General features: G+C 34.8%; 2 protein-coding genes across 8 annotated transcripts in view; one reads left to right on the top strand and one right to left on the bottom strand.

The window, feature by feature from the left end:
* LOC126915304 (heparan sulfate 2-O-sulfotransferase pipe) overlaps nt 1–26,559 on the bottom strand; it is a 120,615-nt gene that overhangs the window by 69,260 nt on the left and 24,796 nt on the right. For 3 of the 5 annotated variants that reach the window (XM_050719879.1, XM_050719887.1, XM_050719896.1), the window contains one exon: nt 3,859–4,007. In XM_050719879.1, the coding sequence (XP_050575836.1) occupies nt 3,859–3,919 (61 nt within the window). In that variant the 5' untranslated portion in view covers nt 3,920–4,007. Of the gene's footprint in view, nt 1–3,858; nt 4,008–23,307; nt 24,445–26,559 lie in introns of those variants that run through there. The other 2 variants (XM_050719878.1, XM_050719877.1) reach the window with 2 other exon arrangements.
* The window catches only part of LOC126915261 (leucine-rich repeat-containing protein 15-like), a 29,065-nt gene continuing 13,109 nt past the window's right edge, over nt 10,604–26,559 (top strand). The window contains exons 1-2 of one of the 3 annotated variants that reach the window (XM_050719791.1): nt 10,604–10,983; nt 12,218–12,358. The gene's annotated coding sequence lies outside the window, so the exon portion shown is untranslated. Of the gene's footprint in view, nt 10,984–12,217; nt 12,359–25,778; nt 25,929–26,559 lie in introns of those variants that run through there. The other 2 variants (XM_050719780.1, XM_050719800.1) reach the window with 2 other exon arrangements.

Raw genomic sequence — 26,559 nt, 5'->3', positions numbered from 1 at the left:
TCATTTCACACTTATTATATCGTACGTATTTACATTATATCGTTGCACGCAAAATTAGAGCAATATTTTCGTAAAATTTATTTTACGACCATCGTGCAATTTTTTACAGTTTCAAACTTTTCCCATATTTATTTCGTATACTTACGGACGAATTATTTTGAAATTATTATGAAAATTCCACATAATTTACTGTACCGTTAAATTTTTTATAATTCCAAACTTGTAAATTATTGCAAATTTATTTATCTTCCCTCTTTAAATAATAAATTAAACTTCCATTTGTCACGTGTATTTCACAACGCACGTATCGATTATTTTACAGTTATCGCAATCTATCGTATAATTCTAAACTCGTGAATTATCGCAACTTGGTAAACTGCAATCACTTTTCGAATTTTAATTTCAATTTTCTACCTATCGTCGTACTTTCCCACACGGGTTAACTATTTCTCAAATATTAAATTTATCATCAGAGATCCATCGAATAAGCGAATCCAATTTCTCGATCAATCATGCGTGCTTTAAGAAGCAATTACAAGTGCAAACGATTAACCTTCTATGCTTCGTAACGAGCAGTATAGATCGATGGTTCGACAGCATTAGAAATCGTAAATGCTGGTATTTTAAACGATAGCACGATTCTTCGAACATCTACCAGTTCTCATGAGAAGTTCGATGACCTACAACTCGAGTATGCAGCGGACGATGCGAGATCGAGGGAGGAAAACCGATTCATCAACATTTTCCTGCCCTGCACTTTCGATTTCCGATGTACCTTATGAACTACGCATACTTCTGTACGCGTACTTGGAACATTTCTAATTATACGAATTGTACGACCGTTGTTATCTTAGGAGAAGATCGTCGGAAATGTTTCGTCCCATTTCACGCCAGCCACTCAATTATGAATATTTATAACCCGAAGCTATTTCGAGAACTCTGTTCGGCCACTTTTTTCCTCTGTCTTTATCGCTGCAGTCATAACAATAAATCTCTTCGAACAAAGACGTTCCTTTGCGAAAAGAAAAACCTCCGTCTCGGCGAATTTATGCGATGAAAACGGCTGTTTCTGTACAAGATACTTTCATCTTATAAGAACGACGAATAGCGGACAGCGAATAACGAATTAGCGGTAGCTACAGGTCAACTCTGAAGGCTTACATCTCAGTTGATTATATTTTAGTCGAATGTAATCGTATTCTAAACGCTCTGAATATCTAAATATTAAATGTACAAACGAACGAGCCAAATTTTTCGCTGGAACTGAAAGTTTAGTTAAGAAAGGAAATAGCTGTAGAAAAGAAAAAAGATGTAGCAAGCTGTTCGATCGGAGTATTTGTCGTTGCTGTCTATAAATTTGGATATCTATGAAGCAGGTGACGAGATCCATCGTGGGAAATTATTTTGTCTTTAAACAAGGATAGATAAGGCAGGACCAAGAGACGAAAGACATCGTAATGAGCCTGGTTTGGGGCGTCTTGCAGCAGCAAACTTTGGAGTGCTACTTGTTCCGATCGATGTAACGCGTCTTATCCTACATCCACTTCCAATTAGCGGATCGGATACAAAAGTGACTTGACGATTAGATCTCGTCTAAAGACACAGCATTTTATCGCGATCGAATTCATCTCTTGCCTGATAGATCGCTTAAAAGTTATAGAAAGTTATATCTCGATTGAGCAAGTTGCTGTATTTTCTTGAAAATAGACTTCGAATTTCAGATTAAGAAATTTGTACACTTAATACAACGTTCAACGAAGCTTGCAATCATTCTCCTAGAGAAAAATGTGCGTCGTAATGGAATATTCTTGGCAATTGGAAATTTCAATTCCACGATCCAAAAGCAATACGCACCCGAGTGGACAATGTACTATCTCGAAATAAAAGTTGCATATGTTGAAATAGGAAAAATAGCCAATAAAAACGAATGTGAAATTCAACACGCAGATACACAGACCTGTCGAATTTAAAACTGCCATTTCACAAATTCATTCATTGTTATATTTATCACATCGTTGTAATATATTTGCTCGTACAATCCGCGCACAAAATCGCGCAACAGGCTACCTGTTAAGTTGACGTGTAAAAATTGCAGATTCGTTTCAACGCGAAACTAATTAATGACGATACACGCGTTTCTTGATCAATTTAACAAACTCGCAGAAATTGAACAGAATTTGATAACCAACTTTTATCGTACAAATATGTGTTTCTAGATACGTGTACACGTATTTCACAGACGGAGAATTAAATCGACGTGGAAGACATATTTGAAATTCAGATACGTTAGCGAAGATACGTAACTACAGGAAGAAGGCGGCGATTGATCGATGCGATCGTAAAACGACGGCGCAACAAATTGGGAACAGCAGCTGCATTAAAGAGGGAATCAGAACGACGCGACGCGACGCGGCAGATCCGGAGCGGTTAATTAGCGTGTTACGGGCAAACGAGGACCCTGATACCGTTACGTATCTCGCGAATGCGAAATGCTACGAGCTGGAACGATAATGATCTAACGATATATACACACACGCTCCACGCTTTTCCCCTGACTGTTGGCTCTTTGTGCGTTCGCTCTCACACCTTGACCTTCTTCAACCGGGAAGTCTAGCCTCCCTTGAAGGATATTCGCATCCGAAGGACGCCATAATGCGTACATACGCGCGTACGCGCATTGTGTTTCTACAGTCTGCCAACCAATTTAAGAATTTACGCGATTTATACGATTATGGTTAAATATTTTTTTTCTTTCTGATTTTAATTACACCGGGAAGATAGTTGGGGCGCGAGAATGTACATTTCAGATCTCTCAAGACTATGACTCGAGCACGTGTTGTTAACGACAAGTACACACGTTGGTTTCTACACGTTTAACATTGTTACCTTTGTATCCTTAAAGCAGAGAATTTTCTCAGGTAATTAGGATCGCTGCTTTTTATCACGAGTGTATTAAGGATTTTTATCGTTTCGTCGTTTGCAAATATAGCTAATGTTTGGTAATCGTTAGTGGTGTTCTTTGATGAGATTTATATTCATTCATTTATTTAGTCGACTTCGAAAGTCCATTATTTATAAGATATTCTGCATTTTAAATATTCAGGAAAATATTTTTGAAATTCATCGATTTGGAATGATCAATTTTGGAATTTAATAATGAATTTCGTAGTACCAAAAGTGCCCTCTTATTTGATTCTAACTCTAAATATGTATTTTTGCGCGCTATTGAGCATTTCAAAAATGATTCTTTACTCGATTTTCTAGAAAATTTCATGGGCTTACCAACCATATTCAAGAAACTTATATTTGCGAACCGAACAGGTGGTTCGAAACGAAGAAATGAACGAAGATGAAGTCGTGACGAAAAGAGAAAAAAATTGAAACGGACGTTCTTCTCTAACCATAATAACACACGATGGCGTGAACTTCCGCGTAAAACAGTTTCGTTTATAAAAAGGGAGAAAGTATTATTTTAACCTGTAAACTTTGAACACGATATGGTAAACCTTGTAATTTCTAGCTTTAATTTTCCCAACAACAATTTATAAAGAAAAAAAATGTTAATGGGTCTACTTGCACTTTAACCTGAATTATTAGTTTCTTCCATGGGAAATTAATATTCTGCGATGAAAGTAATCAGGATGGCACGTAAGCAACACGTGAAGCGACTTTCTATTCAATTTGGAGTATCACTTTCTTGATAAAATATCGCGCGAGTTATTCATCTATCGAATATCTATCGAATCCAACGACAGTTTCAAGTTGCACACCAAGTTTCCAACTATGCGTTGGTGCAAATACACAAGTTATGTGACCACGAGAAAGTTCGGAGGAGATGTAACGGAGTGAAAAACTCACCGGATGAGAGTTGATTTGCCGACAGGATCTCGTCTTCGCCAGGTTGAAGGCGAACTTCCATTTTTCGCAGACGCGAATGCAGCTCTCTTGTGTGCAAAAAGAGGAAAAGGGTGCTGGAAATCGCGATAAGAGCGATCAGCTCGATGGTCCTGCAAAAGAATAACCAAATCAAGCGGCTGCTCGTACATAACAAAAAACAACGATCTAATGTTATTTTACACGTTTGTGATTCTTCGGATTTCAATCGCGTCATTAGCAGATTGTCTTCTGTTTCCACGTTTCGTGAACATTCTGGTTCGCTTCAGACTCGACAAGAATATATTTGTTCCCAAAGAATCACAAATACGTCGACTGATCGTCTTGAATGCGTAAAATCACAAAAATTGGCTACTGGTGCGTTCCTCGCGTGGTCTTCAATGTGCATAAAAATTCGTTGCACGTTCATTTAACATTTACAAAAATTTTCTAACAAGCAAATGAGCTACTTTACTTAGGCAAGAAACTTTCAATTCCAGACGCATCCTCCTAAACGGATTAATTGGTAGAATTGGTTTCGGCAAATATTGACACCCGCTAGCCTTAGATCCGTTAACTTGGTCGATTCCTAATCTCTTTGCAAGAGAAGACTTTCCATCGTACAAATAAAGGCAGAACGAGAAAACATTCGAGAAACTGTGGATGTCCGTTTTCCCAAAGCAACGTGTCACGAGCGGACTGTCATGTGGGTTGTCGTCGCCGGAGGAAACAGGGCATGGCAAGCAAAGTTATCTGTCCCGTAATTGATCATTCTGTTCGCGGAGATGGTTCACGTGCGACCTGGTTTCAAGCGATCCCACGTCGACCGTGAAAGGACGACCGTCACCGGGGAGATACAAAATTGCGGTCCGATGTTACAGAGAACCCGAACATTTCTTCGTTGCACGCCGTGTGCGGTTTGTAACTTCACGGAACGGCCGTAATTACGGCAAAGGATGACAAAGTAAGGAATCCGAGGTAATTTCCCCCGGGAATGACGACACGTCCAAGTGTCTGTGTGAACAGGTTTCCAGGTGGAAAATTTCAGTATTATTGGAACTCGAATGGTTTGAATTACGTTAAAATGCGTATAAAGAAAATTCAATCTTATATTGTAGGTGTAATCATACTGCCGACCATAAGCAATAGAGCCACTCTATATATAGTTATATTTGGAGAAGACTTTATTCAATATTTTATTTAGTATAATAGGACATTTATTACATTTATTGGAAAGTGTCTATTCAATTTTATTTTATTTAGTATTTTCTTTGGCATTTCATTCGATACTTTTTTATTAGAAGATACGAAATTCGAAGAAAAATGCAAATTATTCGTTCTTTCCGCTAAAAATCAAACGAAATAATTACAAATTCGAACGACGTACTTAAATACACCGAATCTGTTTAACGTATCCGTCAGTTTAGTCAATTCTCGTTGACCTTCGATTATTTCCACGTATTGCAGTCGTTTTTGATAAAATCCGATGTTTCTAAAAATTAATGCCATTTACTTGAATTATTTTCACGCGCTCAAGCAATTTTTAATCAAACCGAAAATTTCTACGAATTAACGCTACTTTACATTAAAACCGTGAAACAGGATTTTGAATTTTGCTTATATTTCGAAAAATTCCAGAAAAGATAGTACATCGTAAGGAAGACCGTGCTACATCTTTCCTCAGATACAGTTATATCTAGTACAACGTATATTTCCACGTTTCAGATACGTCCATATCTTCATCACGTCATCATACATTTTAAATATGCATAAAGCAGAAACAGCATCGCTTTCCGCTTCATTAAATTAATTCAACAAGTTTATTATAATGTGCAACTCGGGATAAACGACGTAGCTAAAACGTACAAACCGTGCAACAAGTAGTATCATATCGACATCGATTCGGGCTATAAAATTCTCCGTAATTACCATCGACTGCACGCTGTCCTGATGATCATGCTCGATGAAAGAATAATCTATTTATCACCTTACCAGTTTTTCCCCCATGCAGGAAGTAATCACATGAAACGTCGGTTGTTTCGATTCCGCGATCGACACGCGTTTCGCATCTCATTGAAACGTTTCTTTAGAAGCGATCCCTCGTCTATTTCTCACGTCGTACGGTAAAACGTCATCCTCGATGACGTTCTTTTCAACCCGTTCGGACGTTGACACACGCGGAACGCCATGTGTCGCATAACTTTATAATGGTTTACGATCTTTGAACGAGCAAAATCGTGACCACGAGAACCGGAAATTCCGGTAAAAGATTTCTTGTATCGCTTACACGATTTAGAACCGGGTTCTGCAGAAGAAAAAGAAAATAAAAGGCATCTTTTCATAGAACAAACGAAGTGGGAGTTCGCGTAACGTTATCTCGCCAGCTTTGCATAATTCCTAGGAATTACGTGATTCAATTTTATCGATTTCTCCATTGAAATTCTCGAGATTATCGGGTTCGAAACGAGATGATCAACGACGATATCGATAAACGAGTTTGGATAAAGATACGAGGTGTGAATATTTTCATTTTTTGGAAAAGACTTGTTACCAATTTCTCTAATTACTTGAAACAGTAAAATTTGTTATTACGGTTGGTGAAAAATACAATTATTGATTTGGGGATCCATGTAAAAGTTTTCATATACTTTTTCTGTGATCTTCAAATATTATATCTTGAACTAAAATTATGTAAGTATTATAATTTGTTTGATAATATGCAATTATTACAAAACGATTTGTCCATCAAAATTTCAATTCCTTCGGCAGTAAATATGAATACATATTTATTTATTATCTTCTCCATAGAAATTACACAGCGTTAAATAAATCCTAACAACCAATGGTATAAAAATATCTACTCGAATATCTTCTTCCATGAAGAGAGTTGAGAATCATAGTGGCATAGGTTAGTATAAGTGAATCCACCGTCATTCCTTATAATTCATTATATTTTTCAAGCCGTAAAAACATATCACGACAGAGAATAAAGTCATAACTTAATTAACTAAACGACGCTTTTAAGAATCAAAGTACGTGATTAAGTTCAAATTCACGAGATCTTCACTCATGTCATTGTACGATTCTTTTCTCTTTTCTTAAACATTTTCAAGCTTATCTGTCACTTATCAATCACCGACAATAAGCAAGTACCACGATTCTTAGCCCGTCAGCTTTCTCGCACTAAAAGTACAAATTCTTTCTACCAGTCGTCAAACGATCTTATTAAAGTTAGATATTAAACTTTCCAGCAACGATTCAAGTTTCTACATTTTTTTCCATAAAAGTACAAAATCTTTTCCTCCCATCGATTGATACGAAACTTTCGCGCGATGGTTCGAGTTTTTACTTTCTAAAGCGTGGAACGTTTGTCACGGTGAAATTCGAACGTTCGATTCGGATTAAGTTTAAGAGAATGCAGGCTGACCGCGCGTGGAATAGTCGAGTTTCCAGATATCCTCATTATGCACGATGGCCCTTCCCGCGTCCCATGTTCTTTCACTAACGCGTTCCTAGGAGCTTACGGTTCCCTCGTGTTCGTGTGTCGTTGACACCGCGTCCCGCGACCGATACCGTTCGTTTCTTGTTTTCTTTTATCTGGACACGCGTTCGTTTCTTCCGATGCGATTGTCTGGACCGCTTGGACATCCAAGCGGTTTCTACGGCGAACAAGATGCGCTTCTTTGTAACCGAGGACGTGTAAAGGGAAACCTATGGTTGGTCAGCGGTCAGGACGTCCATGCGAGAATCGATCCTTCTAAACGATCCTTCTAAATGATCCTGATGGTGATGCATGAGAATGACGGTAGATTTTTAATAAGTACAGGTTCTCTGTTCGTAAGCGATTTGAAGTGATCCTGTTGCTGCGAAGAATGTCCGCTATTGCTCAGAAGTACCTCGCATGTTTTTCCGTGTTTGATAAGACGTAATTCAGCCGTTTCATGATCGATGTTGCACGCAGCGTTGTACTTTTTCAACGGAATAAATGCAAATTACATTTCCGACAACACCATCCTTCGGTAACAACTGCAGTGATCTTGTAAACCGAAGGAGAACGATAAAATGAAGAGTCGTATTTTAACAAGTTATCAAACTGTATATATGACGAATGTCTTTGCTACTGGTAATGCTGTTGCTAATTTTTACGTATAAAATGAAGTATTGTTGATTATTATAACGATTTATTATTAAAAATATTATAAATGTAATATTAATTTAATGAAATGTATGGATAACAGACTTTAGTTAATGGAATATGTTGAATGATCCACGAGTTAACTGTCGTTTAGGGAAATAATGTTTTAAATGAAAACTTATTGACGCTAAAAATACAAAATGATTTTCCTTTTTTGTGAAAAAATTATATTTTTAAAATTCCTTTTACTTTTTAATCGATACTGATGAACTTTTGCTCAAAATATTCTTTTTTGAAAATTTTGTCAAACTATCGATACAAATATGTTAGCGATCGATCGCTCTGTAAATGAGTACAATATAATCATCATTATAAATATCATTATAAATCATCGTTAGTCAAGTATCATTATAAATATCCTAATATTTATCAAAAGGATTATACATTCTCCGTAAAATCATTTATCTCTGACCATTTCTCTGATAAAATCATTTATAAAATTATTTATTATATATTTCAGAATAATTTCATTTTAGGCAATTATTCATCTATATCGACATAATTCTCCAGATATTCTGCTAATAAATCAATTGAAGTAAATTTGAGATCGAGCAAATCCGACGTACCATAAGATCATTGTTGGCTATTGTTTTCGCATAGCAACAATCTGGTGATAATTCGGATTTTCTCGATTTCAAGCTTCAATTGACTCGCCGACAGAATATCTGAAGAATTACGTCGATATAGATGAATAATTATCCTGTAGCTGCAGAATTTGATGAAAACGAAGATTAAGTGTAACGCATGGGTAAATTTGATCGCTGCCATTTTTCTATCTTTGCATAGACGTCTTTTACAACTTTCCCATCCCAGTTTGATTGAATGCTAATAAGATTTTTGTTCCTTCAGAAATATCCTGCGTCCTAAATGTTCTGCAAGAATTTTTCGTTCGCAGGAAGATCTAATAATAGCCATTTCTCAACATCCTCCTTTACCTAATAAAATTATGATAATCGTGTTCCATTACTTAAATAAGCAACTTTAATTGAAATACTTTGGCAAATCATTTTTGATCGATCAAACATTACCTCGACAGTCTTAACAGTCTGCAACACTATGTATGTAACTACACGCATAATGTGACACATGCCACATTCTCCTCCAGCTTTGTTTGAGCAATCAATCATGCAAATCTAATTTAACAAAATAGATATTTTTTGATACTCGTACAGAGTTCAAATTGAATTACGCAAAATTATCCTCGTGTTCTGCGTCTTCTGTACATTTTTAATTTTCCTTTGTACAGGTAACCGTTGATGCAACAGTTAGTCGCTCTAACGAGCCTGGGAACATTTTGCCAAATGATCGAGATAAGCGTACTTGATTATAACTAGGTTGCACAATAGCTTGTGAATTTAGGAGAACAAATTGTAATGAGTTATTCCTTATATTTATCGCGAATGGACTATGATTGGAGCTTCAATGAAACACAATTTCAGGAATTTGGCACGAAGAGAATTTCACTTTTTAAGATACGATTTAATAACCATGGAAAACTTATTTCCATTTATAGTAAATGTGTTCTACTAAAAGAAATTTTGTTGACGATAAACTATTTGGACTGCAACGCATTATCCTACGATCCTGTTAGCGAGACAAGTTATAGCTTGTAAAAGAAAGTTTTTCAAGCCATTAGTAACGAATAGCGGTAACAGCTTCTGAAAACTAGAGAAACAAAGAATTTTATCTTTTTTAATAATAGTAATAGGATATTAACTTCGACAATTTCTAATTTATTCTTAATTTCTTATTTAATCAAGCTCGATAATTTCTTATTGTTACATTCATACAATCTCGCTTCCCTATTCTACTAATCGTAAGATATCAAACATTTAGAACATTCTTTTAAAAGCGACAAGACAAAATTCATCGTTGGTGCATCAACTTTTGAATTAAAGCATCGAAATAAGGATATCCTGTAGCGTTACTTGTAACATTTCACTTTCTCCAACACACATAAAACTCTCTTCCATATGGTAAATAATTGAACAAACCTTAAAAGGTACGCGAACAAAGAATTTAATTTTTCCCCGAAATAAGCGAAATAACGAAATAAAGAATAAGATAACAAAATAAGAACATCAAATTCAAGCGATATAGTCGACAATTTAAAAATTACATTATATAGAGTAATAAATATTGCAATTACAACAAATAAAATCAAACATTCGTGGTGAGGAGAACAGATCACAGTGCAATCTACTTTCCGCTTAATTTCCTCGATTTTCCGAAACCCTATCCTTAACTTTCCACGAACTTCGCCATTATCGCTCCTTCTCTCCGTGAATTGTTTGCAAATGACTGCAGGGCACAACGAAGCGTGTCCGCAGAATTCCCTCGCACTCTTCGTTTCAATTTTTTTCTTTTCCTTTTTCTTTCATTTCTACTGCCTCGTAAGATGATCGCAGATAGCGACAGGCTTCGTTTTCCTCGCTCGTGAAAATTGTCCATGACCAGCGCAGGTGCGAACCACGTGATGACGACGTATTTTCAACGAACGAACGAGCGCCTAGCTCGCGTGTTTCCGATGGAATTGAGCTGTTGGAACACCGTGAAAACTCGAGGGGCGTATCATCACGCGAGCTGTTTTAACGCGAGCACGATAAGTCGAATCTCGCGCGACGACGTAAAAAGTAACGCCAATTATACCCGTTTGAAACACACTGATTCTACTTTTCCACGACTGAAACACGGTTCGATATAATTTCTTCTTATCTTCGAGCCGCGCGTATCGTTAAATCTTTAACATGCCATTTCTTATTTCATCGTGAGTTAAGAACGGTGTTGCTTAAGCAACGTCGTACACGAAGAGGATTCATCGTTAGCATCTTATTAGGGTTCGTTTGGATTTATTCGCAACTTGCAGCAAACGTGAGAAGTCGAGGAAGTTTAAGAAACTGGTGACCGCTGAGAAGGTGAGGGCAATTTATTGCGGAAAATTAATTTGAGTAATATATTGCGATATTTTTATATAATTCTATAACATTGATTATGCTGTCTTAAACGTTATTTAAGGATATCGTATAATTTGACGCAAGGTATATGCGTACGTGCTGTTTTAGTAAGCGTAAAGTACATGGATCGATTTGTATTTCGCGTAGCTATGATAGGATAAGTTAAGATAAGACACGATAAGGTAAAGGAGTGTTATTTCATTATTTGCAGCTTTCTTTTTAATTTTATTTTATTGCTTCGCTATTTTTGAAATTTTTACGACTTCGCTGTTTACTATTCACGTGGAATAATAAAATAAAAAGTGATTAAATTTAAAGATTGTTTCACCGTAATCCTGAATATAATTCTAAATTATACTACACAATTTTTAATTGCACCTCGTTTAAAAAAAAAACGTTCTTTACAAACCATACATAAATTTTCATGTGTTAACTCGTAACTATTACTACACTTTGACGTTTTAAACGAACATTTCGATTTGTAATTTTATTCGACTCGATATTTTTTCGTGCTCGAATCCCGTAACAAGCGAAAGCCTCTTTTAAATGTTCTCTAATCTTCGATTAGAAGGTGTTTGCATTTTCAAAATTAGCACATCGACATAAAAATTAATATTAGTTCGGAACAAGTTTCGAAGCGCGTAAAATAAAATATTAATCGTCACAAGTTTCGTCACGCGTGCGTCCAGATGTTACACTACAAGAAATTATCGATAATTAGCAGTCGACACGCGATCAAAGATTGATAGGTAATAACTAGGCATGGAAATTCCTGCCTTCTGAAAGAGCTAGATATTGCGGAAGGTTGGACTGCTGAGTTCAAGGCAGATGTTCCTTCTAATTTTTATTTCACAGCAACTGTTATTAGTGGAGCTAATGACTATATTCTAATGTATCTTCGATTGAACGTTGCTATTATAACACCGTTATAACTAATGATGGTTGAACAGGAATAAAGAAGCGTGAACTATTGAGTGAAATCATTGCACAGTTACGACGATTCAGTGTATAGATATAAGGTTTAAAAAATAATTAATTATCAAAAATAAAAAATAGCTGATGCTCATTGTTATATGGATCCGTGATATAATCTTCGTGGTTGTTTATGATTTATTGCAATTTTTCTACCAGTTGCTCTGCACCGTATAAAATTGTTCGCTCTCTCTTTGTAATAAATTTATTTATATTATTCCAGCGCGAGGTTCAGATTTGGATCTTCTTTAAATTCCTAGATCCCCATCTGTATAGACGTCCCCAATTATAAGCTACGATCACGTTACACGTTTCCTTGTTGGGATTTTTAAAGTGTACAACGCTGTAAACGCACCTTTTCCACGTACGTAATTTATGCTTTTTCGTTGTTGACAGGCTAATTAACAAATTTCTAAAATTACCATTTTATATCGTAGTGTATACCACATAAAAAAAGTTGGAATAATTTTACAGTTATCCAGTGCTACATGTTAATTGTTTCGTATTTGCAAATCTGGTGCGTGAAAAAATAAACAAAATCTTTCGCTAGATCTAGTAAAATTTACATTAAAAATACATGAAAAGAACACGGAATCTCTATCATTGCTTGCAATCTAAACGTTAAAAGAAAATGGATTGCGTCGAAGCTGATAACTGATAGCTGAACTTGATACGAATATAACAACTATTACAAATAAGTAACTCTAGGCCTGTGATTGCGGTCGTCATCACGTAACGAATGACATAGATAATGAATTAATACGTTATTTAATAATATATTACTCAATCATTGTAATTAGTAAACTTGTGATCCATGTTTCCTAATTCCTTCGAAAAAATACTTTCTATCGAAATTAATTTATTCTTTAACCTTTTCTACGAATTCCGGGAAACGTAAATCGTCGTTTTTAGAGAATATTCCTGTCAGTTATAATCGATGTTCGCGGAGATCATCCGACAAAAATTATACTCGGATCGATCCTGCGGTTTCGGGCTTCCTGGAGTACCATTTCGTCTGTGACGCAATCTTATTGTCGATTTATTTCAGCAAACGTTTTCAGGCTGTGAGACTGATTCAGCGAAATTTTAATTGTTGGATTTTTTTAATGTCGTGATAATGTCAAGGATTCTACGTAAAATTTCTTGTTTTGCTATCGCGTGCGTACGATAAAAATTCAGATTTAATTTTGAAGTATAAAATGTGTCTGTATAATCGTGAATAAGGTCAGAAGCAGATTAATTATTCAAGAACACAGAAGTCGAAACTGCAGGATAAAATTTGTGTCTGTGACTCATTAAAAAAAAAAAAGAAGATTCTCATTAGGTACGTGCGTATTAACTGCGAATTCTATTTCTATTCTCATTTTTACTTTGAAAATGCCAACCGACGCCCTGATTTCTTTTCTTCAATTTTTTCTTCCTATCCGAATTTTAAAGATATGAACAATGCTCTGATCTGGTTCTTTCAATTAATATTATTTTACTATACGTATTCTTCTACTTAATTTATAAACGGTGATGAAATAGGATATTATCATCCTATTTTAATCCATTAAAGGTTTCCTGTTTACCCAAGATTTCCAGACGACCTGAGAATTATGAATTATTCATTCTCCCGAAATTTTCATCGAAAATATTACGCTTACATCTTCAAAAATTTATACGCACGCTACTTCCACTCCCCACAATTCATTTGTAGTAAAAGCATGCGAATAATGTCCAAACTGTAAAAACCAATGACAAATTATAACAGCTGGAATCGATCATCTAATATAATATAAACTAATCTAATATAATCATCTTCTAATTATTATATTATATATATTATATTATATATACTTTTTAATATATGATATATATATTTAATTACATATATATTTATTATATTATATATATTATATTATATAAACATATATGAATATCATATATTTAATCTATTTATTAAAAAACTTAGTAATCGCATGTGATAGTTAAGCACATAGTCCTTCGATGTATTTATTTTTATTCATCACTATGTAAACGAATGATAGTAGTCTTTCTATTAGTTTAGAAAAATCATTTTCATCTGTGATTTATAAATGAATAATTAAATAATCAAAAAAAACTTCTAAAATAACTAAACATAGAATTTGATATCTATTGACGTCAATTCGATTATTACACGCTAGTTATTCAAATTACTGGATTTAGAAATTCGCATATTCTTTGAAAAATTAATTTGTCCCTTTTTCAGCGCTACAAGGCATGCATATGAAATAAGATTCAAACACACGCGTTTGTTTATTTTTAATGAGGAGTTTATATGCCGAATTTCACGCCTCCTAACTTTGGCGACTCGTGGGATATGGGTATCCTTTTAAAAGAAATCACCTTTCTTATCCCCTTATTTAGAATTCGTATTTTCAGAAATCCTTTATCCCTCGTTTGTGTTATAAAAGATAATTATGCAAATTTCACATTTCTAGGTACTATGGTTAGTCGATGAATAAATCAGTTACCTTTACCTTCACCTTTTACATAATATACAGATTATTTTTCAAAAAGCAATATTATCGCGTTGTAATATTCGAAGAAACGAATACAGACGGATGGGACAGATTGTTAGAATAATATTAGACATCACACATTATACAAATAATACGTAATAACTGATAATATTCTAATATCTACTGTGTCATTCTAATGTCTAATATTTAACGATTAATGCATAATACCAAAACATTATCGATAGAATATTATTACAGCCATTTTGACGCATAACATTATAATTATTATAAATTAACATCCTGTAAGAAGCAAACAAATGTCACTATCTCCGAACGTTAGTATACGTCTTTTCGTACTGTAGGTATCTAATTACGAGTGCAATAGCCGGCTAAAATAATCGATCCTGACATGCAAAGAGTACGAGCAATTCTCTTTTCTATCGTTCCAAGGAAACATCCCGGAACGTTAATGATTTAACGTAGAGCCACTTAGCCAACGAGTTATCGTGACAGCTTGGAAAATCGTATCCGGTGAAAAACACGCGAACAGCCAATGTCGTTGGAACGAATCGGTCGCGATCGAAAGTGCAGACTGTAGACACAGTGGCGTCACGTTCGCCGAGTCAGTGAGAGTTCATGGTAATAATGGCCTCTCCGTAACATTGCTTGCCTTTGGAAACCATTACTCCGCGCGATACCTATACACCACACATGACTTTCGTTTCTTGTAAATAGCCAGGTTATAAGAAACATGCGATCGAAGAAGATACGGAAACGTAGAGAAGCTATCGGATACACGTATTCCGTTAGTTTTATTACGGCTCCATTTTTCTTCATTCGTAATCTCAGTCTTATTTTTATTCTGGTCTTGCAACGTGTTTTGCAGATATACAGTTACGTGTTGTTCGGTTTGGGTAAATTTAGGGCAATTTCCTCCTACAGCAGCTTTCGTTCGGAACGAGTCTCTTTCTTCTCTCTTGTCAATTTTCGGGCAATTTAGTTTGGGATCTATTCTTGTACACGTGTAGAGAAAATTTTCTTTTGGAAGAGATTTCTTTGAGAGCTTAGATCCGTTCTTCTTTCCTGTCAATTTCGAGGCAATTCTTTTCTGTACGTGCTAAAATCAGGAATCTAAAACACTGGCTATCGGCGAGGACAATTCTGTTCCTTTTGTCAATTTTCCCACGCTTGTTTTATTTGTTGTTTTATTATGCCTGTCGAAAATTGGTGAAGCGTCATTATACACTCGCGTGGAATTCGATAAAGCGAAATTAAAGTCAGCAGGAAAGCTATCGTATCTCGAATTTTTAATGAACTGAGTACCCTTTTTATCGTGGATGTAATTCGATGTTGTAAGCGTAGAATAATTAATTTATCAGAATATCATCACTATGATACGATCATTTCATCAGTACAACGTATTATATTTATTATGGAGTAGAATTTCGATTATTAAAGGCAGCTTCCTGTTATTAAAAACAATACGAATGTTTCTAGGAAATGCTATCTGTTGGCAGATTGAAGTGTAAATGCCATGACAAATTTCAAAATGTTTTGGCCAATTTTTCAGGTTCTAATTTACTTATATAACAATAAAAATAAGACAATAGAAAATTTGTAATTGCCACACTTTTTCTACACAAGCTATCGACATCCATTGTTCAAATTTCTGCATCTTTTTAGTTAAAATGTCCTGTTTACTACAAATTTTTTACTACAAATATGTAATACGTAGACTGTAGATGCGACTGAAGTTTCTTAGATCTTTTATCTTCTAAATTAAATAACATTGTACAGACATCAGTTTTCTACGACGTCCAAATGACACGTAAGACGCACCTAGCTACGTAGGATATCCTGAATTTCTTACATAAAATGTTCTAGAGATCGTCAAAAATGATAGTTATCCAAGAAATATGTACTTATATCAGAAGAACATGTTTCAAAACAGAAAGGTTGCAATTAACCTAATTTCTCGCAAGAATGTAGAATGTGTTCTAATACTTGTTCCAAAAGTCACTGCACTGATCTACTTTACTTTACCTTGCTTATACTTTAGCTTGAATCAGTGGAAGATTCAATGTATATAAAAAGAAATAAAGACGAACCGGTAGACGTACAACGTGATAAATCGCAACGGTGATCGAGGCTTAATAGTAGTGTTTTGAAAGCAATTAACTCAATCTGTCTAATTGAAAGCGGCTAGAAGTGGACGTTCCAAAGAAAATTACGGGAAACGTTAGTCCTTTCGTGAGATTCAGTCAGACAGACTGAAGGTTTTAAACGAGACCGACAATCCCAACGACAAGCAAAATGACTTTAGCGAAATTCCACTCCTGTCTCGAGTATTCCAGGCAAGTTTTTATAAATTCTTCGCCAACTATTCTTTGATAGACGTTCAATCGATGTACAGAAACATTTCAATACGCTGTTAATTATTGAGATAACTTTCACACGCAGTTTGTAGAATTTTCATTTTTTCATTGTCGATATACAGTTGTGAAGTTACATTATAAGGCTCGATCGAATATGTATTTTAATGCAATTGAAATTATTATAAAATTTATTGAATTGTACGTCCGAATTATAAAGACAATAAATTTTATAGACACGATATAATTTTACAGATTATAACGATAATTTATTTTCATCGTTCATTTTGGAGAATTTTATTTTTTGATAGTATGTTAGATAGATGCGCTGAACTTTGTCCCTAAATTTTTCACTATCATTGTTTGTAACACAGTTTTGCGAATCTAAAATAGTAACGTAAATTCTTAAGAAAATTATGAAGCAATGTAATTAGTTTTAATTCTGTAAAAATGATTATTTGGCTTTCAGTTTCGAAGCCTGTTATTTTGCTGGAAGTGACTTGCATGAATTACCGTGAAGATCGGTAAAAAAAAAAGACGTTAAAAGTAGAATGTCGAGGCCCCTGATGTAATACTTTTCTACAAGGAAAACTATAGGAGCTGTCTTGCATTTTATTTATGAGGCTGTTTATGAATTTGAAACGTGGTATCTTTTTCGTGTTCATCGGATTTTACAATTTATTTTTGAGGTTATCGAATAAATTACAATACCATACGAAATCAAATATTTACCATACGATACGTAAAAATATTTTTTAATTTCACTTTACGATCAGAATTTTACAATTATAGATAAAATCACACGAGTCAATTTAGTAATCATTAAAAATTCATTTTCATTTACTTTCAATCCATGTTCATACATTTCTACATTTACGTACGTAATTTACTTGCTAAATACTACGCAACATAACAAATTTATTTAATGAGCAAAGAACAACAGACCAAACTTTTAAAGCCTCAGCAGCTAACTCAAATTTCAAGTAAAATAATTATTCTCGCAAAATCTTTCTCAACTAACCAACGCTAAAAACTCTTCTAATTAATCTTCGCAACTTTTACTTTCATATTTTCGTAACATAGAAATTTGTAGTTAATGCGTTAATTCCAAACAATGCGTTAACCTCTGCTGCGAGCAACGTTGAAAGATTCTTCCGATTGCGTTACATACGGTGTCTAATCAGCATAATTTGTATTTTCGTATCTTCATATTCCAACTCCAACTTTAAACTCCAACTTTGTATCGTATCGTTACGTTCCTATTAACACTAGAAATACCACAGCAATCAAAACGATTGGTTCTACAATTTTATAAATGTGTTAACCCTCGTTTAGGGATCATGGTCTCAGATGGATTAATAATACCAAAAATGTACTACATAACATGAAATTCCTTCTGTAGGAAAGTAATAAATCAAGAAATATAAAAATATTCTATTATTACGTATTTTTTAAAGACCAGTCATTTTCACTGGTTTTGGTAGAAATAGTTTCGTGTTAACTATCGGTAGTTCTAGTGTTAAAAACGAATTATGCCGTATCTATACAAGCGAGAAGAAATCCAATACGATTAAAGTTATTATAATTTTTCATTCGACGAATAAAAGTGTCCAATTAAAGGGACAGCGCAGTTGAAGGATTAAAGTTAATATTTTCTTTCACTCGACTCTTATCTCAACAGAGCAAAGCGATTCAAATATTCTTCGTTACGATTCATAAAAGTTAAACGCCGACGAGAAGAATCGTCGTGAAGTAAGTTGTCATCGTGTGTCTCGTGTCCGTAGTCGCGCGTACACGAAAAGAAGAAAGGAAAAAGAAAAAGGAAATAATGGGAAATCTACAAAAGACGAAATGCACAAACGAATCGGCCGTTCACGATTCTCCTACAATTCGCATTATTCCGGCATCCAATCAACGTGATGGATCGATTTGTTCGGTACAGTTGCAGCAGACCTTGTTGGATAACCTTTAATCCATTACACCGTCGTGCTCGTCGAAGTGATGTATCTAAACGTCATTTAGGAATGCTTCGATCAGTCTCTCCCCGTTCAATGAAACTTTGTGAACGCGGTTCGAGTAATTATTCTGCGCGAATCCGTTGAGTAATGGATGAAGGTTTAAGCCATAGACGTTCGTGGGAACAATGTTCGTTTCGAATGCTTCCGGTTGCATCGTCGACCAATTATTCCCATTAATTTTGGAAACTCGGAAGAGTTGAATGCGTAAATTCTTCTGCTTCCTTTTTTTCTTTTGTCTTCTTTCATTATTTACGCGGTAGAACACCGTTTGCACGAACATTTCGGGAGACAAATTGGTTTGTATAACCAGGTCGTTAGTATAATAGGGGTCCATGTATTTTTGTCCAACACCTATGAGTTCTCGTTCGGTTAATTGGAGTCCGTGTATATACGTACAGTATGTTAAACGTACGCATTTGTTTCTGTAAATATCAAAAATGCGAGGAGATATTTCGGATGAAAGTTGACTTCGTAGGGGAAAACTTAAGAAGATGTTTCGATTTTGCTTAAAGAGATCTCGGTGCCAATGTAACTTTCTTAAATGGAAAGAACATTTTTTTATATACCATTCGACGCATTTTCTAATTCTAAATAAAGAAAGCATGAAGGTACTTTGGTGGAACAATGATTAATCTAAAAGATATTTTAACTTTAATGTTGTGAAATTTATCGTACGAAAGACAAGGGAAATGTGAACATGAAGGTTGTACTTTTATGGGACAGGCTATATTTCTTTCGTTTGGTTGAAATTGGAGGATAACATTGGTGACAAGAGATGAATGATTCAAGGAGGGCTACACGTTTTCACGACTGTATCTTTTTCGCGAGTGCAATGATACATGTGTATTCTGCAGTTGTGCTATTCCTTTAAACGGAGCATATATTCCTTTCTGCACAGAGCAAAATCATTTCTTCGTTGCACGTAAAATGGTATTAAGGTAATATGATTGAAAATCCAGTGGTTTGGAAGAAATTCCAAGTTTCATTTTCAACAACTTATCATATTAAAGATAAGGAAAGGCGTAAAATTAAAGCGTAACATTTGGAGTAAAATAATTTTTGTATTGATTTACTTTTGAATCTATGGATTTGTATCAATTTTAGTCTTTCGCGTTGTTCTCGTACTTCGTACCGGGTTTCATATTGACAAAAAAATCCAAATCGAATCTGCTGTTTAAAAAATCCTAATTAAATCTGTTATTAAAAGAATCCAAACCTAACGGAAGACGAGCATCAATCCCCTAACGACAATAATCGACTTCTTCGATGCTACTACTGAACCGAACACGTACGCAATCACAGACACACGAAATGAAGAATCTCGTCAGACTTTAACGTAGGATGGCAAAAATCGGAGAACCGAATGAACCTCAATCAACCTCTCAATAACAACCAATATACTACTTGAACGTGTTTCTCTCCCCCCCCCCCTCTCTCTCCCTCTATTTCTCTCTGTATCAAATCTTTGAGCCAGAGATCACGACGGAGGTCTATTCGAGAGTTGTTAATAATTCACAAGCTAGTTGAAAAAAATAGAGAAAACCTTGATCTTCGACTATAAATCTAGCTCGGCCGGCCGATGTGATAGCAAAACGCGCAGGTATCTATTAACAGAAGTTTCGTATTCGTTTGTTGAACCCGCCGGGTATTCCGGGGTTAAGTATTTTAACGCGTCGAATGCCGGCTGATAAATCGATTCGAGACACGAGATCTCGGCTCTCGCGCCTTGTGCCCGGACCAACGACGATTCATCAACCGTTTTCTCGCTTCGCCCCTGATAGAGTTCAATCGAAACGCGTACTAACGCACCGGGATATCACTATGATGAATATTCAATGGTTTACTGCATGATTACATCACCTAAGAACGATTTGTCATAATTGTAAGGCTATTACCATTCGGAGTGTTTTATTGCCACGACAATTAGGGATGGAGATTACCTTTGAAATGCAAAAGTAAAGTAGTTTATCGCTTTTAGACAAGGAACGATAACATTCGATTATTGTTTGTCATAGTCGTCGAGCTTCTAAGTTTTTTCGCAGGCTGTTACAGTGACAATTGAAGGATCAAAGTAATAAACGATGTAATTGACCATGCAAAGTATCTTCTAATTGGATCGTTCGACGTTTGTATCATTTTTGATAATCGTGCCTTCTAACAAGTTTTAATAGCATTGAAAGAGAATCACGTTAATGCGAATATTAGCAGGTAGCGAAATTATCATGAAATGCGAATTCTACGAAAATATTTCGATAGGAGGAAAGCTATCTTGTTTCTGGATACAAAAATGAAAACAAATTTTTATGGAATGAGAGAGTCGTGGTACGATCGATGGCGACTGTCTACTTTTTAGAATCGACGAAATTTCATTAGATCATCGACCAAGAATAGAAATAGTTTTCTGAAAGTGAATATCGATTATTTTAATTAATAAGTATAGCTATCTTTCGCGTGTAAAAATAAAGAATTATATTATAGAATTGTTGGAAGTTTACTAGTTTAACAATAAAAGCTATTCCTTGCGAATTGACAATCGATTATTTCGATTAACCGAAGTGAAAGTTACTTCTTGGATACAAAGATAAAGAAATTTCTTGGGAAATATAAGAATTGTTGTACTAAACCATTGAATTTCACTGTTTTAACGATTGATAGATTGAAAAGGGGATGCTTTGAGAAATAAGGAATCAAAAACTTATTTTATCAATTATCAGCGATTTGGCAATTTAGGATGGAAGCCACAGTTTGAATATAAAAATAATGAAAATTATTAAATATGAAATTAATAAATTGTTATATTACTTGGTTATCATTTATCATGATTATCGATTTATCAGAATTATTTTGGTAAATTCTGGAATTTTATTTTTCATTTAAATAGATATTTATAATGTTCCCTTTAATCTTTAGATTTAGACTGATTGCTTTTCTCGTAAATAATGAAAAAGGACATTTACTAAATAAACTTATTATCACATAAAGAACCACAGCCAGTGGTAAATGTTCAGTGACATAGTAGTCGCCTGGAGCGACAAACAGTTAAACAGAATTACTTGGGAGCAATCATAGTTACCGTTTCAACAATAAAACACGGAAAATTGTACGACTGAGAGTATATATCGGTAAACTAAGGAAGCTTATGTTCTTTGAACAAATTTAACCATCCGACAGTGTTTTATATAAAGATAGAATTATTCGAATTTTAACTGAAACAAGTTGTAAAATTTTAATATCGTCTTATATGTATATTATAATTTATTTATTTTATTTTTATAATACAAATTTTAATATTATACATGCGCAGAATAATCGGTAGAAATAAATCAAAAGTAAAATAAATAAACAATTTTCACAATGTCAATGTTGATGCAGGGATTTTATTGGAACGTAAAGGGTTAACTCAACAGTACAACAGTACAATAGAGAAAAGAAAAAATTCCTTGAAAAATTAGAAATATGCATACTGTATAGAGAATTAGGTAAAAAAGAAATTAGGAGTCCTAAAATTCACACCTAAAGTTCGTACGATGATACATAGACGACCTAGTGGGTAATTTCTGCGACAGATCGATATACGAGATGATATCATATTTTAGTCAATCTACTTTCGATACAAAAGACAAATTAACGCTGCAACGACGTTCCTCAAAATTTCATGTTCTATTTCCTCTTTCGTCTCAATGAATAAGAAGACTTTTAATATTTTAAGAACTGTAGCATAAAGTTGAAATAATATGCGCGTTAACGTTGATTCTTTTATATCTTTTTATATAACAAATTTTTTTAACGATAAGAAAGCACAATTAGGTTATGTTTGGGTTACGCTAAAACACATACGCGATAGAGTCAAATGGCAGGTAACATATACTACGACGAAATCAAAGAAATTGATGCACAGACTACCTAGTGTGTTCTGATAAAATACAACAGATCTGAAAATACGAAAGAACGAGGTTATCACTGCGACACCTGTACCAAAAACCATCACTTCGTATTGAGAATTATTTTCAATAACATCGTATTAAGAAGGTATAACGTTATACATTACAAATGTACTGTCACAATTGAACTATAGAAATTTACACATTTGTAGAAAATTTACAATCTACAAAACACCCATCGTACGTCAAAATATCCAAGGCAAAATATCTCTTACAGTATATAGTAGGTTTTTTAAAATCTAATGAAACAAATCTCTATTTAGGTTAGGTACTTCATCAATCCGTTAAAATATAAATCTCCATAAACGTCCACTTAATCCAACGACAATGTACTACGTGATATAATCTCTTATTGAAATAAAAATACTTAGATAAAGTATACTACAGGTATCGTAAATAAAGTAAACTCATTCCACGGTAGATCTGTTATATTTTGTCAAAGAAATACCAGAACGAAATACAACAAGGGGGTTAGAATGAACCGAATGAAACTAACCTCTTTGGGACAGGCACCCGCCTGTGCTTCCACGCGCTGTCGTTCAGCATCATGTTTCTTCTCTCCACCCTGTCGAAGTTCAATCGAGGGTACAATGCGGGACCCTTCGATGTCGATCGGATCCTCAGATCCGAGACGGTCGAACGCGACTCATCAAGAAGCAACGAACGTCGATCGAGCTCATGTACGTTCCTCCCTTCGACCGGTTAGCCGGATCCACGCCGCGTTATCGTTCCAATCGATCACTGAAACTTCCAACGCCACCCTACGAGCCGATTCGATCGATCGTTCGCACACGCGTTCCTCGTCCTCGTTAACCGTTCATAATCGATCAACTAGACCATTCAGACATGTACTTCACTTCAAATATACCTGTACGGATTGTCGTCTTTCTAATCGTAAGTAAATTTCTTAATAGTGCCTATATATAATTTTTACGTTGCGTTATAATATCAAGGATTATATTATAAGTTATATTACTATTGTATGCTAAATTCTCGATTTCTATCGTATAGATTCGACACGTGGATGAGATCGAGAATCGTTGTATCAATTATCGCGAAGAGTTTCTGTGATGAATTTGAAATTGGAACACGAGACAGCTGACTCGGTGACGGTATTAGCGAGAAGACTTTCGAGCGGTACGCACGGTAAGCTGGCTGGTCAGCACGCGACTGACGAGCACTAGGAATATTCCGCGCGAGAACACCGCTCGTCAACGAGGAGACGACACGCGATACGCTCTGCTCCGCGCCCGCTCCGTTACTCAGCCTGCTCGTAATGCGATTCTACTCCACATTCGCTGTGCCGCCGCCGCCGCCGCTGTGGCCCTCTCCACCGACCTCTTTCGCCGCGAGAAAGGCGCCACTTTCCTGGAAGATAGCCGGTGCAAAAAGGTGCTCGACCCCGAACTTGCCTTCGACCACGGAAAGATCCGGCAGCTAGACGCTATTCCCGATGATTTTTTCATTTTGTATTACAATAGATGTAAAAAGCATTTGTACGTGTCCTTATTTTCTAACGAGAGGATTTCTTCTTTTTTCTTTTCTTTCTTTGTTTCATAGTACGTTTCATTTTAGTAGCATCGAATTTTTGTAGTCGAAGCCATTAGTAACTGGTATGAAATTTAATGAACTTGGACTTAATTAGTTAGTTATACAAAAAATAAATACAGTGGTGTACGAATAATTTGCGTAGCCACTGTATTTTATTTTATTAGGTAAATACCTAATTATGCAATGTAATATAACGTTATATTATGTTTATTTAAATATTCAGATTATTCGTATCATTTACTAGTATTTTCACAAGTTTATAAACATCTTTATGCTATACTACATGTTCTATACTGTTTGATGTACCATTTATACAAAGTTCAATTAAGGCAACTGATTTCTTTGTTTTCTAAGAATAAAAAAGACAAGCTTCCCGATCGATCTAATAATTCGACCGTAATGGGTATGTGTAGCTTGCAATGGTTTATCTGAATTTGTTAAAGTGCTTATTGAATGGAAATTTAATGGTTTACTTCGAAATGGCCCGTGGAAATTTTGAGGAGTTTTGTTGTTGTTTGAAAGAGGATGATATTTAGAGTTGGACGATGATAATGCGTCCGGAGGGTATTGTTTCAGAGCGCTCTAAAGTTAGGTGGAATTTGACGTTCTGTTGAAACACACTTGATAATTACAAGTGGCGTTCGAAGTGAGATAGGATGCTGATTAGGTGAGTTTCGCATTTACCAGGCTTCTGAGTAAGTACCTGAACTTTAATTAAACTTTAATTTTGATAATGGTCTGATAAGAACAAAAATTTCTAGTCAGAGTGTTTAAAATTCCTAGACAGACGTGTATCTATCCCTGTATTTCTTGCTTTATGTTAAAGTTTCTCATTTATATTGCATTATTTATATCGCTAGTCAATTTGAAAATTCGAAGAAAGTTTAATTTACAAATTTTAGAAAAATTTCAATTTCAATTAAGAAAAAGACAATTAATTTCTTAAAATACGTTGATAAGTATAGAAAATTCTGTTATAAAGTATTCGAGTTATGTTCATAAAACGTAAAGTAGGGAGAAGTTTGTATTAAAGGAATTATAAATAAATCGTCAAATAATAATCCAGTTGAAACTTTCGAGAACTTTAAAAGAATTTTCATTATAGCATAACTATACGTCATTAAGAAAACATTTGACACTTAAATATTAGTCTTTGAAAGTATAAAATCATATCGTTTAGCTATTAAAAAATTTATGATATCTTGCACATTTGTCTTTCTCTAGAAGCAAACCTCGTTTCATCCTTCTGGGAATATCCTTAATCAGTGTTGAACGTATCTTCTCGGAGAAAGTACACAAAATGTATATATTTATTATCATAAATCTAATATTGTTTGGAAAAAGGTATCTCGAGGTAACTAACCACGAAGTGCTGATAATACGATCGATTTCAGATAAGCTATGCTTTAAAAGTGTCGTAACCATCGAAGAGTTGGCCGTTCTATTGTGTTATTAGTTGTACAATCCTCTCGCACGTTAATCATTCTACCAAAGAAAAAAGATCTTGATTGGATAAGCCAAACATCAAAAGAAGGGAAAGGTGCTGCGTTTCGTCCTTACCAAGTCGTAAGACACTTATATTTTAATTATCTAACCTTTCCTTTATCGAAAAGTACTGAAGAAAGAGCGAAATATAATTTTAAGCAATGTGATGCAACGTTGTACAATTTCGTAATTAATGATTTTCATAGAAGCAAGAAAAAAAGAGTTACGTAAAGAATAAGTCCTGCTGTATGATACAATTTTTACGATATCGAAGCTTCGTGTTTATTTATTAAATGTTCTCATTATTAGAAAGTAAAGTATCGTATATAACAACGAAAGCAAAGTTTGATTTTAAATAATTTCATAACCAAAGAACGTTGTAAAGACAAGTATAGAATTTTAATGATAATTATGTTTAATTCATAAATGTTCGTTATTCACATCATTAAAATTTAATTAAGAATTACAACAGGATATCTTATGTAGAAAGAGGGTAAAAATCTCCAACTTATCCTGTAGGAAGTTACTGAATAAAGTCAACGATAATTAATCTACAAACAGCCAATTAGTAGACAGATAGCTTAAAGAACGTTTATTAGCAAATTAAAAATGGAAAGATCTAATCGCCTGTACGTTGACGGCACGATGGAAAATCGTGTTGACCCTTGTCAAGATGTTACATAGATATTGACGTGTCTCGTCGTAACCAAGT

This window comes from Bombus affinis, chromosome 1 (genome assembly GCF_024516045.1).
Source record: "Bombus affinis isolate iyBomAffi1 chromosome 1, iyBomAffi1.2, whole genome shotgun sequence".
Lineage (NCBI taxonomy): Eukaryota > Metazoa > Arthropoda > Insecta > Hymenoptera > Apidae > Bombus > Bombus affinis.
This window is presented reverse-complemented; position numbering and strand designations above follow the sequence as displayed.